Raw genomic sequence first — 16,781 nt, 5'->3', positions numbered from 1 at the left:
TTCTGCGCCTCAGTACAGCTATTTATTTTATTTTTGACAAGGACCGTGTATATATCCCAGGCTGTCCTGTAATGCGCAGATCAGGCTGTCCTCCGAACATCCTCAAGGCTGTCATGATAGGCGCGCGCCAGCTGACTTAAAACTTTCATAGTGATGCTCGCCTCAGAGAGCCGAGCCGGGGGCCCTGGCCCTACGGAGACCGTGTGAGCAGCCACCCGGCAGCAGCAGCGGCAGCAGCGCAGGCCTCATCCTCCTCCCCTGCTCGCCCAGCGGCCAGGCGATAGAACCCTGTTCCAGCCTGCGGCCGGCGGCTCAGCTCACGAGGCGCCCGTCTCTAGGCAACGCCAGCGCCTCGGACGTCTGCGCAGGCTCCGCGGCGGCCACGCTTGTTTTCAAACAGCTGTCCAAAAGAGCCAATCAGAGGCGGCTCACGGAGCTCGAGGGAGCGGATTAGTCGGAGGCGTATCCCAACGACCAATCGGCGTGGAGGGGAGCTGGGCGGGACCGGAAATGAGCGCGGGGAAGAGGGGCGGCGGCAGCGGCGGCGGGCAGTTTGAACGACGCTGAGGTGGACGGCGAGGAGCGGCGTCGTGTGAGGACGGGCGCTCGGCGGTGAGGAGCCCCGGGCTGACGGACCCCGGAGCCCCGTTCTGTGAGGGACGCAGGTGAGCAGTTCCCTCTCAACCCGGCCTCCCCGTTCGGCCCCACGCGCGGCCGCCTCCCCGGGCCGGAGACCCCCGCCCGCGGCGCGCCGCCCCTCATGGCTTCTAGAAACTTCCTCGTCACTCGGCTTAGGGTCACCCCTGGGTGCCGGGCCGGATAACTAGCGCGTGAGGAAGAACAGCCGCCGTAACCCGGCCGAGCCTCCTCGGGGGCCAGACGCGGGGCCCTCCGCGTCTTGCTCGAGTCGTGGTGACCTCCCCCGCCATCCAGAAAATTATTCCGCTGCTACTCCATAGCTGTAATTCACCGCAGGGTAAATGTCTGCCATGCGGACCCTGCGAGCCTCAGAGTTTCGTCTTACCTCCTCTCCCATTTGTTGGTTTTACTACTGTGGCTCCAGGGATAGGATTTAGATGTCTCAGACCTGGATTGTCCGCACCTCCTGGCGATTCGGCGATCGCATAGAGAAACCCTGTCTCGAAAAACCAAAAAAAAAAAAAAAAAAAAAAAGTGTACGTGTGTGACTGCAAACGTGACGTAGCTGTTTGCGAAATTTTGAGTTAGAAAAGCAGCCTGCCGGTTTCCCTTGCTTGTTTCTCGTCTCTGGGCTGTTCTCTCTTGTCTTGTTGGCGTGCACCACTTTTTGTCTGTCTGTCTGTCTGTCTGTCTTTCCGTCTTTCCTTCCCTCTCTTTTCGAGATGTAGTCCTGGCTTTCCTGAAACTAGCTCTGTAGACCAGGCTGACCTCGCACTCAGCTGACTGTCTCTGTCTCCCGACTGTTGTGGTTAAATCTTGCGCCTCCACCCCCGGATAAGGCTGTGGCGTCTGACTCTCATGATTTCGGTGACTGGCTGGATTGTTAAAACAAGTTAGTGCATGATCTTTTTGGTGCATTGTACTCTCCACTCTTAAATGGACAAGGCATCTCTTAGATCTTAGAGCAGGGTAAATTGTAAATTGTCCTTTGTTCGTTGAGTATTCCTTTCAGCAGTTCCTGTGAGATGTTTGTTCCTGTGAGATGTTTGTTCCTGTGAGATGTTTGTTGTGGAGTTACCGATGTCTTCTGAGATCTGGGACAGGACCCCCCCCTTTCTTTCCCCCCTGGGCAGGAAAAACAGTTTTCAAGGCTTGATACCCGCCCTGTCAGGGTCCTTGCTTCTCTTTATGTTTTGGATATAGTTTTTTCAGAATATTTACAGTTAGATACTGTTTGAACATTCATGCACAGAAGGGGCTCAGAAGGCAGTAATCTGCGGTTCTTTTTGTATCATAGGCGAACTGACATAATAGTTAATATGTACGAAAAATGTACTAGGAGATGCCCTTTCGATGATCTAGGATGTTGCCAACTTTTGCAAATGAGGAAACCAGGACACAAAGAATAACTGAGTGATTGGCTTAAGGTTGCGTGTTATTTAAGTGACAATGGTGCTGCTGAAATGTGCTTTGTGTCACTGTATGTTCCACTGGAGTGTACCTTTACCGCTTCTGTAGTAACCTGGCATCCACTCTTGGCTGGTATGTGTATTAATTTAACAAATACCAGCCTGGAAAGAGCTGGGCATCTTGTGAGAAACTGACTGGAAATGATGCACTGCACTGTTTAGGGATTTCAGAAAAGGCCTGCCTAGGGGTGTAAAGGATGAGTGATGGTGGCGTGAAGAAGGAAAAGAACATCTGTGAAATAATGGCGTGCTTTCCTCTCATCTAGGTAGGGGCTATTTCACCTGGAAACATTACAGCAAAACATTTGTTTAAATAAAGCACATAGCTATGTAGGAGCTTAAAACTGAAAAAATAACAAATGAAGAGAAACCAAATAAGTATGCTAGATAATCTCTGAGTTTCCTTAACTGACTTTATTCCTTTCAGTTTATTTATGAATGCTTGAGAAATAAACAGAATGAGCTGGGCATTGGAAGAATGGAAGGAAGGTCTCCCTACAAGAGCTCTTCAGAAAATTCAAGAGCTTGAAGGACAGCTGGACAAACTGAAGAAAGAAAAGCAGCAGAGGCAGTTTCAGCTTGACTCTCTGGAAGCCGCACTGCAGAAGCAGAGGCAGAAGGTATCAATCACTTTCTGAAGCAGTTTGCTGCCTTTGGATTGGTTCACTTGTAGAAAAGCGATCTTGTCATCTCCAGGTGATAATCATCTTTCCCTCAGACATTTTAGATTGCCTCTGGTTTCTTCATCTGTGGCTTTATTGCTACCCACCTGCTGATATTTAGGGTTTAATTTCATTTGAACATCTGTTTGGGAAATGGCTTTTTTGCCTTGTGCAGTAAGGTCAAGTGTCTGAACTTCAGATCTGAGCTGTTATGGTATTTTACAGTTCAGATGGAGAGAGCTCTCAGACAGTGAGCTTTTTACTTTGGTGTTTTCAACATCATCCCTTCAGGGAGTTAAATGAAAACATAAGACTTCTTTAAAAAGTCAACCTGTTAGCCAACTCTGTGGTAGTACAATTATGGCTTCTAATATAGTTTTGTTCATGGAAGGTTTTATTTTTGTTCTTTTCTTAAAATAACTGGATTCCTCAGTGAAACTTGAAAGTGAAGTGTTTAGGACAAGTTACAAGGCTTATATTAGAATTCTCTTCGTGTGTGTATGTGTTGTGTGCGCCTGATTGTATGTGCACCATGTGTGTAGTGCTTAAGGGCTCAGAAAAGGGCATCAGATCCCATAGAACTGGAGTTCTAGACAATTTTGAGCCATATCATACGAGTGCTAGGAACTGAACCCAGGTCCTTTGCAGAGCAGCAAGTTGCTCATATCCACTGAGCCATCACTCCAGCCCTTTATATTCAAATTCTTGAAGGGATGTTAAAAGATAATATAGTATGTAACTTTATAGAACTTTTCTATCTATACACTCAATGTTTTGATTATTTAAATTTGTTTCTGTAGCATCACCTCCCCCACCCCAGGGTGAGGTTTATTACTACCATGCCTCATAAAGTTAGTTTTAGAGTCAGACTTACATATAATACTTGCTAAGTACACAACAAAATTATTTTCTTGTCTACAATCTCTGTTAGGTTGAAGATGGAAAAACAGAGGGTGCAGACCTGAAAAGGGAAAATCAAAGATTGATGGAAATATGTGAAAATCTGGAGAAAACAAGGCAGAAAATTTCTCATGAACTTCAAGTTAAGGAGTCACAAATGAATTTTCAAGAAGGTCAACTGAGCTCGTGCAAAAAACAAATAGAAAAACTGGAACAGGAACTTAAGCGGTAACTGAGTAATGTTTGTGTGGACTTCAGTGCCCAGTGTCTCAGACCCCCAGCTGAGAGCCTGGCCAAAGGCTGAGTGAGGGACTAGGCTCTCACAGAGTTGTTAATACTTGCAGGGCTAAGGGTCCCAATGTACAGAAAGACAAACACTAGAGGGCATCAGTTGCCACCCCTTGCTTTTGCCAAATAGTCAGGGAAACTAAAGTTGCCAGAGGCCCTCACTTGCCTACCTATAATTTCTGTCTGGATGGAACAAAAGAGCCCCTAAATGGATGGATACCATTTCTAGCCATATTCCTTTCTTGCTGGCTATGTTGACTTAGTTTGTACATCTTTTAAAAATGTCATATATCTCTATATTAAGTCTCTAAATTTTTTATTACATTTATTTGTGTGTTCATGCACATATGTGGAAGTCATTGGACAGCTTTTGGTAGCGGGTCTGGCTTGGTGACAGATGCCTTTACCTACTGAACCATCCTGTCCACCCCAGCTCTTTTGTTTTGAAATGATATAACTAATGTCTCTGGTTTCATAATTACAACCTATGTTTTAAGAATATCACTTAACTTGTGCTTCTGAAGTTCTGAGCTCTTTTGTGTTTTTCTTTGATTTAGATGGAACATAAAATTTGCTTGGACTGCCGGGCGGTGGTGGCGCACGCTTTTAATCCCAGCACTTGGGAGGCAGAGGCAGGCAGATCTCTGTGAGTTCAAGACCAGCCTGGCCTACAAGAGCTAGTTCCAGGACAGGCTCCAAAACCACAGAGAAACCCTGTCTTGAAAAAGCAAAAAAAAAAATTTTGCTTGGACTGTATTCCCAGTCCTCTATACTTCTTTGCTGCTATAGTACTTATGATAATCGGTCCTCATAATATTTTGATGACAGGGGTACTACATTTTACATCTGGCTTAAAATTTACGTCTCACTAAATGTCTGTTGGATAAAAGGATTCTTAGAGGCAAAGTTTTGCATACGCTTTGTTCTCTGGGAATGTATAGCATTTGTGCTTTGTAGCCTTTGCTTTCATCTAGCTTATTGATCTCGGGTTCTTTTGAACAGGTGTAACTCTGACCGTGAAAGAAGCCGCCAGGCTGCACAGTCTGTAGATGTTTCTCTGAATCCGTGCAGCACACCACAGAAACTTGCTACAGTTCCACTCACACCAAGCCAGTCTTATATCGGTAAAGATTTTTATTTGGTTTTAAATTCTTCAAGAGAAATGAATTAGTCCATATTTGAATTCAGCTTTTAATTTGGTATTTCAAAAATATCCCCAGTTGCACGTTTGTTTACATGTTGAATTATGTTGAGCTGTTAGGAGTAAGCAGTAACCCTTACATTTTACCTTCTGCAGTATGTTTTAAAAGTTTCAGAATATGGAAGACACCTTAATTTTCATGTTTGAGTAATGTGATTAGGATCTTGATATGTTGTTTCAGTCTTCTGTTACATATTAAGGTACTTATTTCAAGACTTAGTGCAATCATTGCTGATGTGTTCATTCATGAAATGATTAGTTGACATAAAAATTTTATTTGATTGTCTGTGTTTAGGTTCCGCATACGAAGATCTAAAAGAAAAATATAATAAAGAAGTTGAAGAACGGAAAAGATTAGAGGCAGAGGTTAAAACTTTGCATGCTAAAGTAAGTTCATGTGGTTCCTGCAGAAGAAGATGCATCTATAGAGACCCTTTTCTGTAGCAAAGAAGAGTGATCTGCCTTGTCTAGGGCTGGTATATTTCTCTCACATTGAGAAAAACTACAGGGCTCATTGTTGGTGATTATTTTTGCTTGTTTTAAAATAGGGGTAGCAAAATGGCTCAGCAGGAAAAAGCACTTGCTTTGCGAACCTGACTATAGGTTCAATCTTTGGAACCCCATGTGGGAAGGAGAAAACTGACTCCCCAAAGTTATCCTTTGCATACATACACAAATAAATAAAGCTAGATGGGAAAAAACTGGACATTGTAGAATATGCTTGTGATCTTAGCACTGAAGAGACTGAGGCAGAAGAATCTTGAGTTCTAAGCCATCCTGACTTACATTAAGACTTTGTCTTGAAACAAAAGGTAAAGACACTAGGTGAGGTTAGTTTTATCTACAAATATTAAATGTTCATGGGGCACCAATTCTTTATTAACCCTGAGAATAAGGACTGTATTTGGAGAGAGAAGAACTAGGGAATTATTCTTTTGTCCTGATACTTGCTGGCTTACTCCTCTGATGGAAGGCAGTTACTATAAGAACTGTGAGTTTATTGGTAAAATTCTCACTTCAGAGGAGAATGTTGGCAACACAGTGTCCCGTTTCATTTAGATAGTTGCCAGTAGGTTTTTTGTTTGTTTTGTGTTTTGAGACAGTCTCCTGTCTTAGACTGGCCTCAAACTTACCATGTTGCTGAGGAGGATTGCCTTGAAGTTCTGAACCACCTTCCTTATTCGCACAGTATTGGGATCACAGGTGTATGCCACTAAACTTGCTTTATGCTGTGTCGTGAATGGAATCTCAGGCTTCATGTATGCTGGCACAATACCCACTCTGCTGTGTCGTGGATGGAATCTAGGGTTTCATGTATGCTGGCACATAGTCACTCTGCTGTACCCTTAGGTATAAACTCTAGTTTTGAGATGGGTCACTAAGCAGAGAAGTGGGTGAAAATGTAGGATTTCAAAACCTGTGCTACTTTAGAGGCCACCTTCACATCTGATCTGGAAGACTCCTTCACCAGTGCTGTGCATGTTACGTCATTTTCTAAAACAGTAACAACAATAGAAGCCTCCCAAAACAGCTTAGTTTGGTATCAGTGGTACATTACTGCCAAACAGAAATTTGGTGAGATGACACAATTCAAATAGCTTAAGGTAGAATTTATAAGTATGTAACTAAATATTGAGGATCAAAAGGTACCTGTTTCTTTACACATCCTTAAACCTTGCTTTGAGGTCACCAGGACTGTTGTACCAAAGGCACTATTTACCAAGATAAATAAAAGTAAGATTCTTCAACTTGTTCTAGAGACATGTGCTTTATCATTTGGTGCTTGTTCTGCTCTATAAGGAATGTGAATCCTATAATCATTGAACGTCTCCAGTGTTCAGAAAAGTGCTTGCTATAGAATTACCACAACATGCAAGTGTTGATTATAAAACATCCACATGATGTTTCTGGACTGCATTACCAGATAATGAAATGTGAGATTTGTGACAGTTCTGTAGGTTGATACTTAGTGTAAAAGTACCTGGGCAAAGGAAATCCAATTTTAGAATTTAAGATGAAGGTGAATAATGGTACGTAGTACCAAGATTTAACCCTTATGAATTGATGGCACCTCAGTTGGTATTTATTGCTTGTTCTTCAGTGATGAGAAGTCTGACTGTTAAGACATTGTACTACTGGGTCTTGGGATTTATGATGCCCTACACCTGGTTAGCATTCAATATTAGTATGCTGTTCAAGCATCATCGTCATGGAGTTGTGGTTTTGTGTTTTGTCTGAAAAGAAATAGCCCTAAATATTGAGATTTCTAGGTTGGGGGATATAGGTCTACAGTACTGTGATTACCGATCATGCTCAGGGCCCTGGGTTTGATCCCTATCACTGGGGGGTAAAAAGATAAATTAAAAAGAAAATTGAGATTTTAAAGGACTTTTATTTTTACAGAAAGTGAGCCAGCCTGTTCCCCAAGCCACCATGAATCACCGGGACATTGCAAGACATCAGGCTTCTTCATCAGTATTTTCTTGGCAACAGGAAAAGACCCCGAGTCACTTTTCATCTAGCTCTCTGAAGACCCCGCTTAAGAGAGATGCCTCTGCTTCTCACTTCTGGGGGGAAGAAGAAGTGACTCCTGACAGATCAAATCTGCAGATAGAGAAGATAGGGAAAAGAGATTGCAGCAGCAGTGACAATCCCAATACTCAGCTTCTGGAGCAGGTTAAGGCCCAGAATCAAGGTAACTTTCTGACATAAATTTAGTTTAAATGGAGGTTTTCCTAGATCATTTCAGTTTGGGATGTGCATTGTATATTTTGTTAGACACATTGGTAGTTCACTTTCCAGACTCATGTTGTGAAACTTTCCATTTCTGTAATGACAAATGACATGACAGTTTTGGAATGAACTTGTATTTATATTGAAAACATGGCACTGTGAGCTGTTAAAGTAGTCTGAGAGGCGTTGACTTATTTTCTCACAAGCAAAGTGAGTAGGTTGGTTACAAGTCTGCACTCTTCATGTTTCTCACCTGGCTCTGTTGAGACACTTAGAATGGGCCTGTGGTCTGAGCAGCCTTGGCCAGAGGTGTGGCATGCCAGGCTGTCCATATGGGAGCAAACCTGTAACCTTGGCTGATTTACCATGCTACAGCTAACAGCCAAGCATACCAGGTGGTGTTTTGGAATCTACTCTTTGGACTATGATGATTTCCAGGGCTGTGATGTATTGAGAGTCATCATCAGTGCTTGCTGGTGAGAGCTGTCACACTGCCAATGCCATTGGAGCCAGGACTATGTGTGCAGGGAAAGGGAGGAATATGGTTGTTAATTTGGCAGTATAAGAGGTTTGCACTGTCTTGATCTTCAGTGGAGGCAAAGCTCCCAGGTACTGTAGGAAGGTGAGCATCTCTCTGCCTAGCACAAGTTTGCATTGACATAGGCATAAAGCAAATAATAATGTCTAGTGTCTAAAGTCAAGTGATAACTTTACACAGGGCATTGCTTTTGGTAAGCACTACACCTCCATAAGGTGCTGCTTGCTCTGCTCCTCCGTGAAGACACAAGAAGATGTATTTCTCTGCTTTCAATAGGGTAGTTAAATATACATGTCAATGGGAATGCCGACTGTTGAAGTTAAATCCAATTAATGTAGTTTCTACATTAAATCTAATTTAATGTACATTAGAGTTATCTCACCAAAGATTTAAGAGTAGGTAAAATAAATAAGTTGTGAACATTTTGTGAGTATATGTATGTCTTTGTGTATCTAAATTGGAATGTTTTTTGTGCTTTTAGACCTAAAAAGCAAGATGAATGAGTTGGAACTACGCCTGCAAGGACAAGAAAAGGAAATGAAAGGCCAAGCGAATAAATTTCAAGAGTTACAACTACAGCTCGAGAAAACGAAAGTGGAATTAATTGAAAAAGAGAAACTTTTGAACGAAACCAGGGATGAACTAGTGAGAACCACAGCACAGTATGACCAGGCAGCAACTAAGGTACTTGACTTTCCAAGAATGATTGAGAAATTGTCATCTTTTATGCCTAAATTTATAAAGTAACTGTTTGTAAAGGTCTTTGAAAGCGCATGCTGCACGCTGGCTGATGTAGGCGAGCTAGTAGGCTGTCTGTGGTTGGGTAGATAAGGGGACCTGTCTTGCTAGTGTCTTTCCAGCTGAGTGACACTGAGCAAGTCACACAAATGGAATCGGAGGAATACTGAAGCTGTAGGATAGTTTCTGGACACAGGATGGGATTTCTTTCCATGATCTGCTCTGGGACTCAGTAGATGCATGCTAACAAAGACTTTTCTTAAGGCTTTGAGTGAGGTCATTATTTGAGGATCTGTTACTTTATCTCAAACCAACCTCTGGTCTGTTTTTTTCTCTTATTTATTAGCACTAATAACACTAAGTTATTTATTGAGTGCTGCTGTATGTTCAGTATTATTCTAGTCTTGGGATGTGTAGAGCAGTAAAAGTTACTGCCCTGCAGAGACAGAGTATAACAGCAATGAAATAAATCTAGAGACGAGTAGTATAATAATATTTTAAAAAATAATAAACACACTGCTATGTAGTAACATGGAGAAATGAATTACCTTTCAAAACCAACTATGATGGATTTGGTGCTTTCTGGGCCCAATCTCTCTTGTCATTCTATTTGAAATACCCACTTTCCTGTGATTCATGTGTTTTCTTGCCATCTACTCTCTTCTGGCATCTTCCTCAGGGCTCTTTTAGTGTCATCATTTATGTTCTTGGCTTATGGCTCTTTCATTTGACTATTAAGAGTTACAGAGAAGCCTGAAAAACCATGTCTGAGGTATCCCTATGGATTTCTTTTTCCTTGCTAAAGGAAAAAGTAATATTTCTGAGTTTATAGGTGAAAATTACTTCCGTAGACCTGGGTCTCTTTGCTTTCCCTGGGCAGGTTCCTTTTTCTTCCCTAATTACAATTTTGTTTTAAGATAATTGAAGGTTCATATTTAAGTTATATGAGGTAGTAACTTACAAATGTGGCAGATTATACTGATTGGTTTTCAGATATTTGAATGAACCTTATGTCTTAGGAAAAGTCCCACATGATTATGACATGTAACTTCTACATAGATGTGAATTTTATCTCCCAATGACTTTTTAAGGATTTGAGTATCTAACTTTGATGAGAGATATTTATTGTTTGACATTTTCTTTTTTCCTTCCATCTTTATAAGATACTTGTTAACAGGATAATCTTAGATGCATAAAATGAACTAGGAACTGTTCTGTTTTCTGCAAGAAAATGCCATTGATATATTTTTCTTCATGGATTGAGTAGAATTCCTCAGTGAAATCAACCAGGCCTAGAGGTTTCTTACATACAAATTTTAATATTTTAATTTCTTCAGTAATTAATGGAATTATGTTTTTTCTACTGAGGGAATTACAGTGATTGCAATTTTTATCTCAGTGGTCAAATTTCTGTCCTATTTTCATTCTAGCTATGTTGTCTTCTTTGAAGTATGTTATGCATACAATTAGGTCATGCTTTTTTGGTTCACTGTTTAATTGGTGAATTTAGCTCATTTATATTTAATGTAACCATTTGCCATGACTTAAACCTGTGATTTTCATTTTGCTTTTCCTTTTCTGCTTCTGTTTTTTATTGCTGTGTTTCTTAACCTTTCAGTGGATTACATAAATTTTTACAGGCTTCATAGGTTATTGTGTGCTCATTTTGCTAGCTTTGATATGACACATTTGCCTCCCTTGTTTTTTTCCTCCTCCATTTATAGTAGTCTTAAATGTCTTTTTAGCTTACACTTAGAACTAATGTTTTACAACAATTGTTAGACATTTAAAAATGTCAGAGATTAGTGCTTTCTTGTGTTTTCTTCTTTTCTAAGTTCTTCCAGGGTTCCATTTTTGATCTTTACCTTTCTGCTTAAAGTGCTTCCTGTTCCATTGTTAGGATATGTGTGCTCTCCACAAGCTCCTAGTTTCCCTTTATTTAAAGATGTTTTGATTCTTCTTCATTCCTGAAGGGTATTTCTGGTTGAGGTTTGTTTTGTTTTCTCCCCAGTACTGTTACGCTTATGGACTCTTAAACTCTCTTTTATTTTGCTTCTGCCTTCCCACTCATAAGTTTATTTCAAACTAATGTTCAGAAGCAGTATTTTTGCTGTGAGGTAAGAACATGTCTACTCTTTTTTCTTTTTATTTGAAGTATTATTACTGATAACAATACTTTTGTTCTATGATATTTGCCTCGTTTTTGGTGAGAAAGGTTCTTTGTGCTACCTGTCATATTTGGTGAAGTCTCTAATCAGATTATTAGTTGTTTTGACTTGGAGAGTGCTGAGACTCTGACTCTGGCTTTCATCTTATTACTATTCCTCCAGGTCCTTAATATTCAGTTTTATTTTAGTGCCTTTTGGATTCCCTTTTCTCCCCAAGTCAGTTTCAAGTCTACCCAACTGAAAATTCAGTTCAACTTTTTCTTTTTGTGCCTAATATGACTTTATTAAAGTTGTGCTGACACCACATTATGTTGTGTGTCATTAGAATTGCTTATTAAATAAAGCAGAGCTAATATACTCTTCTTGTGCTCTCAAGTGATTGAATGTTGTTTGGGTCTTTTTCCAACTAGTTACAAACTATAGTTGAAGGCTGGAAGGAGTTTTAGGCTGACAGCTGCTAACTTGGAACCTAGCACTCATACTTTACAATTGAAAAAGCTGAAAAGAGTGCTCAGGATCATAAACTACATAGTTGCAGGAACTTGAGCTCTGTGTACTTAGGAGCAGTGATTTTCAACTGGAAGATTACAACCTGTAGCCTGAAATTTCTGTCCTGCCTGGTCCCGCAGCCATTTAGTCCCAAAGAAACATACAGAGGCTTATATTAATTATAAACAGTTTGGCCTATTAGCTCAAGCTTACTATTAACTAGCTCTTACAACTTAACCCATAATTCTTAACTATGTTTAGCTACGTGTCTTGGTACCTTGGCTCAGTGCTACATTTTCATCCTGCTTCCTCTGTGTCTGGGTGGCCACTACAGACTGAGCCTTTCCTCTTCCTAGAATTCTCCTAGTCTGGTTGCCCCGCCTTTACTTCCTGCCTGGCTACTGGACAGTCAACATTTTATTAAACCAATACAAGTGACAGATCTTTACAGGGTACAAGAGCATTATCCCACAAGGACGACACCAGGGTGATGAATGAGCCTTTCACAGGAGTCACATATCAGGTATCCTGCATATCAGATATTTACAATTCATAACAGTAGCAAAATTACAGTTATGAAGTAGTAACAAAATAATTTTATGGTTGGGGTTCATCACAACATGAAGAACTGGATTAAAGGGTCACAACATTAGGAAGGTCGAGAACCACCGTGTTAGAGTATTATAGAGCATACATGACATCTAGTGGGCATTTACTTACACATGGATTGTGCATCACTGGTCCCACAGTAGGATTCAAAATATGTTTGAATGAAGCACAAATGCCTTCAAGGGTCTGTTTTAATGTCCTCATCTAAAATGAAAGGATTGTGGTCCCTTAGGAATACGCTGCACTGTGAAGGAGTGCCAGTAGAGGGTGCCAAGAGTTTGTTTACATTGGTGCTTGGTTTTCTTTTTTTTTTTTTTTCTGTTTGATATTGTCACCCATCAGATACCAGTCTTAGGTGGTTTAGTTGTTTTTCCACAGTCTAGAACAGTGGAGGACACAATGAGTTCTCAATCATTAGTTGTTAAGTTTATGTTGATTGTTAAAAATCATATAGTAGTATTCCTTGGGAATTTAAAAACTTAAATAATTATAGCAATGAAGGTATCTTAATGTCTGAGGGAGTGGGTGAATTTGATTCAATGGCTCAAGAATTTAAATGTTTACTGAGACTGGAGAAGTGAATCAGTTGGTGAAATGCTTGCTGTGGGCCTGAGTGGATTCCCAGCACCCAAGTAAAAACTGGACATTCATCTGCATACATAGAGCACACACGTGAGGCAGTTAATGTTTTTTGTATAGAAAGGGTTTCGCTGTGTAGTTCAGACTGACATCAAATGGATGATTTTCCTGTCTCAGCCTTCTGAGTGCTGAGATTATAGGTCTGTGCTACCGACACAGCTCAGGCTGTCATCTGAGTTACAGTTTTTCTAGAATCATTTAGTCACCATTGACCAATTTGGTACTGTTCATCTTTAATTAGTTAATAATTGACATTTTGTCTTCCAGCAAATATTGCATAGTGTTTTCTTCTGAATTCTCAGAGTTCTAATAAATACAGTGCTCACAGTACTGTTAAATTAGACTATGGTTGACTGAACAGATGACTTAAGTCAGTAAAGTGCTTCTCACACAAGCCTAAGACTGGAGTTTAGTCTACTCCCAACACTCAGGCTTAAACTACCTGCATACATAATATATATGCAGATAGGATCTGTGAATTGTCTCAACAGGTACAGGTAGTTGCTGCAGAAACCTGATAACCTTAGTTCAATCCCCAGAACCCATAATAGGAAGAGAAAACTGACTCCCAAAAGTTGTTCTCTGACCTGTATGCATGTGTTATGCACCCCTTGTCATATATGCACACACAACAATTAAAAAATAGCTGCTTATGGTTGCATATGCTGTAATTCTAGCACTGGCATGGGAGGGGAATAGGGTGAGGAGGGCAGTGGTGCAGAGACAGAAGGATCCCTGGTAATGGCTGGTTAGGCAGTCTAGCTGAATAGTGAACTCTTCCAATGTCATTGAGAGATTCTACCTGAAAACCTAAGGTGGAGAACCATTGATACTGATGTTGATCTCTGATCTCCATGTGCACCTGCAAATGTCTACCTTCATATACACATGCATACCCTGTGCGCACACTAACACATGTATAGGAAAATACAAGTGAAGTTTACTAAATCAGGGCACTTTAGAGTGGAGAACTGTTCCCTATTAATAACATAGGTTTTTTTCAATGATTGATTGATTGATTGATTGATTGATTTATTCTGTGTACATTGGTGTTTTGCTTGCATATATGTCTTTGAGGTTGTCAGATCCCTGGAACCGGAGTTATAGACAGTTGTGAGATACTCTGTAGGTGCTGGAAATTTAACCTGAGTCTTCTGTAAGAATAGCCAGCATTCTTAACTGCTGAGCCGTCTCTCCAGCCCCCACAAAGTTTTCTTATTACTAAAATACTGATTTTGGAGGTTCAGCCATTTTAAGGTGTAGGCAGAGTTGACAGAGGCTTAATATTACTTATAAAAGCACGACTGATAGCTCAGGTTTGTTACTAGCTCTTATACTTAAATTAACCCGTATCTCTTATCTGTGCTTTGCCATGTAACTCATGGCTTGTTACCTCATTTTCTATCCTGCTTGATCAGAGGCTGGCTTGCATCTCCCTGACTCTGCCCTTCCTCTTCCCAGTGTCCTCTGTGTCTGGCTGTCCTGCCTATACTTCCTGTCTGGATACTGGCCTGTCAGCTTTCTATTAACCAATGAAAGTAAGACATATTCACAATGTATGGAAAAATTATTTCATAACATTAAGGATTTGAACTAAAGGAATGACTTCAAGACATGCAATGAATCTCACCACTTGAAGGACTAATACAAATTTGTTTAAATTTAACTTTAGGAGAATATCCTAAGTTTTCATGTAATTAATATTTTTAAAATTAGCAGATAACTGTATATATATGTAAGAAAGCAACAACATATTCTTTCTGTTGCTTTTGAGAGCATAATTTAAAAACAGCTGTGGTTTTTCTGGGATTCTGTGAACCTTTAGAAATGCAATGGTATAATGGGAGTATTATGGAAAGAAGTAGTGTGATATTTAACGTTTCTCACAAAAATTCATTATGGGTTGGTCATGGTGGTGCCTGTCTTTAATCCAGCACAAGAAAGGTAGAGGATGGAAGATCCTGAGTTTGAGGCCACTTTGGACAATGTAAGTTTCAGGCCAGCCAGGACTACTTACTTAGACACTGACTCAAAACCCTCTGTCTCTAATAGGCTTGTAAGATGCTCTTATAGGAGGGTAGGGAGCTTGCTCTAACTGTTTGATAGTTCACAAATCACTATGTTTACTTACTGATGTTCTATGTGAAGAAGGTCAGGGGACAACTTTCAGGAGCAAGTCATCATCCTAGCTGGACCAAGAATTTCTGGGCACCTCTTATGTTTTCAACCCCATCTTGCCATGGAATTGCTGGGCTGACAAATGCAAACCATCACATTCAGCTCTTCATGTGGGATCTGGGGATTGAAGTCAAACTGTCAGCCTAGTGTGGCAAGTGCTCTGACCTACTGAGCTCTCTCAGGCCTCATGCTGTCTTTTGATGTCTGCTTGGCGTGCAGTGGTGCTGGTGCATTCTGAGACCACAGCCTCCCTGTCCCAGGGCACACATTGGGAAGTATTTTAAAATGTACTGATGCTTAACATCATTGTGCTGTTTCCTCAGTATAAATTTCATACATACTCGGTATAAATTTCAAATTTTTATTCATGCTAATAGAATCATAGTGACCACAGGATTTAGATAATGAATATAAACCTGACTTTTTAAATGAAATATAAAGATCAAAACAGTGGTAAACATGAAATAGACTTTAGGGACTGAAGTTTTCTTTTGTTTTATTTTTTTGAAATTGTGCCTTACGATGTAACCCTAGCTGGCCTGGAACTAAACTATGTAGACCATACTGATTTGAACTTGGAGATCTGTCTGGCTCTGCCTCCTCAGTGCTGGGTTTCAAGGTATGGATCATCACACTGACCTGGCCTAAAATTTATTAAAAACACAAAATTTGACTTCTTTCATTGAGTAACTTGTTTTGTGTGAAACATTTTTATCTGTTATCAGTGTACTACCTTGGAACAAAAGCTGAAAACTTTGACTGAGGAGTTGAGTTGTCAGCGACAGAATGCAGAGAGTGCCAAATATTCTCTGGAACAGAAAATTAAGGGGAAAGAAAAGGAGCTTCAAGAGGTAAGGTTAATGGGTTCATGGAGGAATTTTTCTCAGAAAGACCTGTTGACTTTGCGATTTGGAAGAACTATTTCTTATGATTGAGAACATTATGGAGTAGGCATGCTTTGTGAGCCAAAGTCACTGCATTTCCCTCATACCTGCATTTTCATACTTTTTCCATCATTTTCTTTTTATTAGCAAGGGCGCTCTCTGGAGTTGGTTTTCTTTATGGGCTTGAGATTTGGTACTGTTGTGGGAAGGGAGTGTGTCTTTGCTCTCTTGATCCATGGTGAGAGGATGGCTTTGCTCTTCTTTTGTCTTTTAAAGTTATGAGTTGGTTACTTATCTAACACAGTATCTGAGGCGGTCAGGGAACCAAAGGTGGGCTGGCAGGTATTTTGCCAGTATGGGTTGTTCAGGTGCTTCAATCTGAGCATAAATGATAATAGATATCCCCCCATTTGTCAGTCACTTAGCAGCATTTATTCCTGTTCTTTGAAATGAAGATCGTTGTAAGTGTATATGACTGATTAGTTAAGCTCCCTTCTCTTCTTTTTCTCCCCTGCCTTTGAACATGAGCTCAGTTAGCCCAGGTTTCTTGAACTCCTGATCATTTTGTTCCCTCTCCCCTGTTTTATTTTTAAGCATGTGGTCTGTATGTATGTGGGCACACGTGAGTATAGATGCACATGCTCAT

The 16,781-nt window shown here is 40.6% G+C and overlaps 1 protein-coding gene across 1 annotated transcript in view; it reads left to right on the top strand.

Moving 5' to 3' along the window:
• The first annotated feature begins 605 nt into the window (after nucleotides 1–605).
• The window catches only part of Cenpf (centromere protein F), a 46,997-nt gene continuing 30,821 nt past the window's right edge, over nucleotides 606–16,781 (top strand). The window contains exons 1-8 of the mRNA XM_057770857.1: nucleotides 606–665; nucleotides 2,536–2,728; nucleotides 3,702–3,898; nucleotides 4,961–5,082; nucleotides 5,455–5,546; nucleotides 7,563–7,854; nucleotides 8,912–9,114; nucleotides 15,977–16,102. Of these exons, the coding sequence (XP_057626840.1) occupies nucleotides 2,567–2,728; nucleotides 3,702–3,898; nucleotides 4,961–5,082; nucleotides 5,455–5,546; nucleotides 7,563–7,854; nucleotides 8,912–9,114; nucleotides 15,977–16,102 (1,194 nt within the window). The 5' untranslated portion in view covers nucleotides 606–665; nucleotides 2,536–2,566. The remainder of the gene's footprint in view (nucleotides 666–2,535; nucleotides 2,729–3,701; nucleotides 3,899–4,960; nucleotides 5,083–5,454; nucleotides 5,547–7,562; nucleotides 7,855–8,911; nucleotides 9,115–15,976; nucleotides 16,103–16,781) is intronic.

Source organism: Chionomys nivalis, chromosome 5 (genome assembly GCF_950005125.1).
Source record: "Chionomys nivalis chromosome 5, mChiNiv1.1, whole genome shotgun sequence".
In the NCBI taxonomy this organism is placed as follows: domain Eukaryota; kingdom Metazoa; phylum Chordata; class Mammalia; order Rodentia; family Cricetidae; genus Chionomys; species Chionomys nivalis.
The sequence above is the reverse complement of the archived record's forward strand: the minus strand, read 5'-3'. Positions and strand labels throughout refer to the sequence as shown.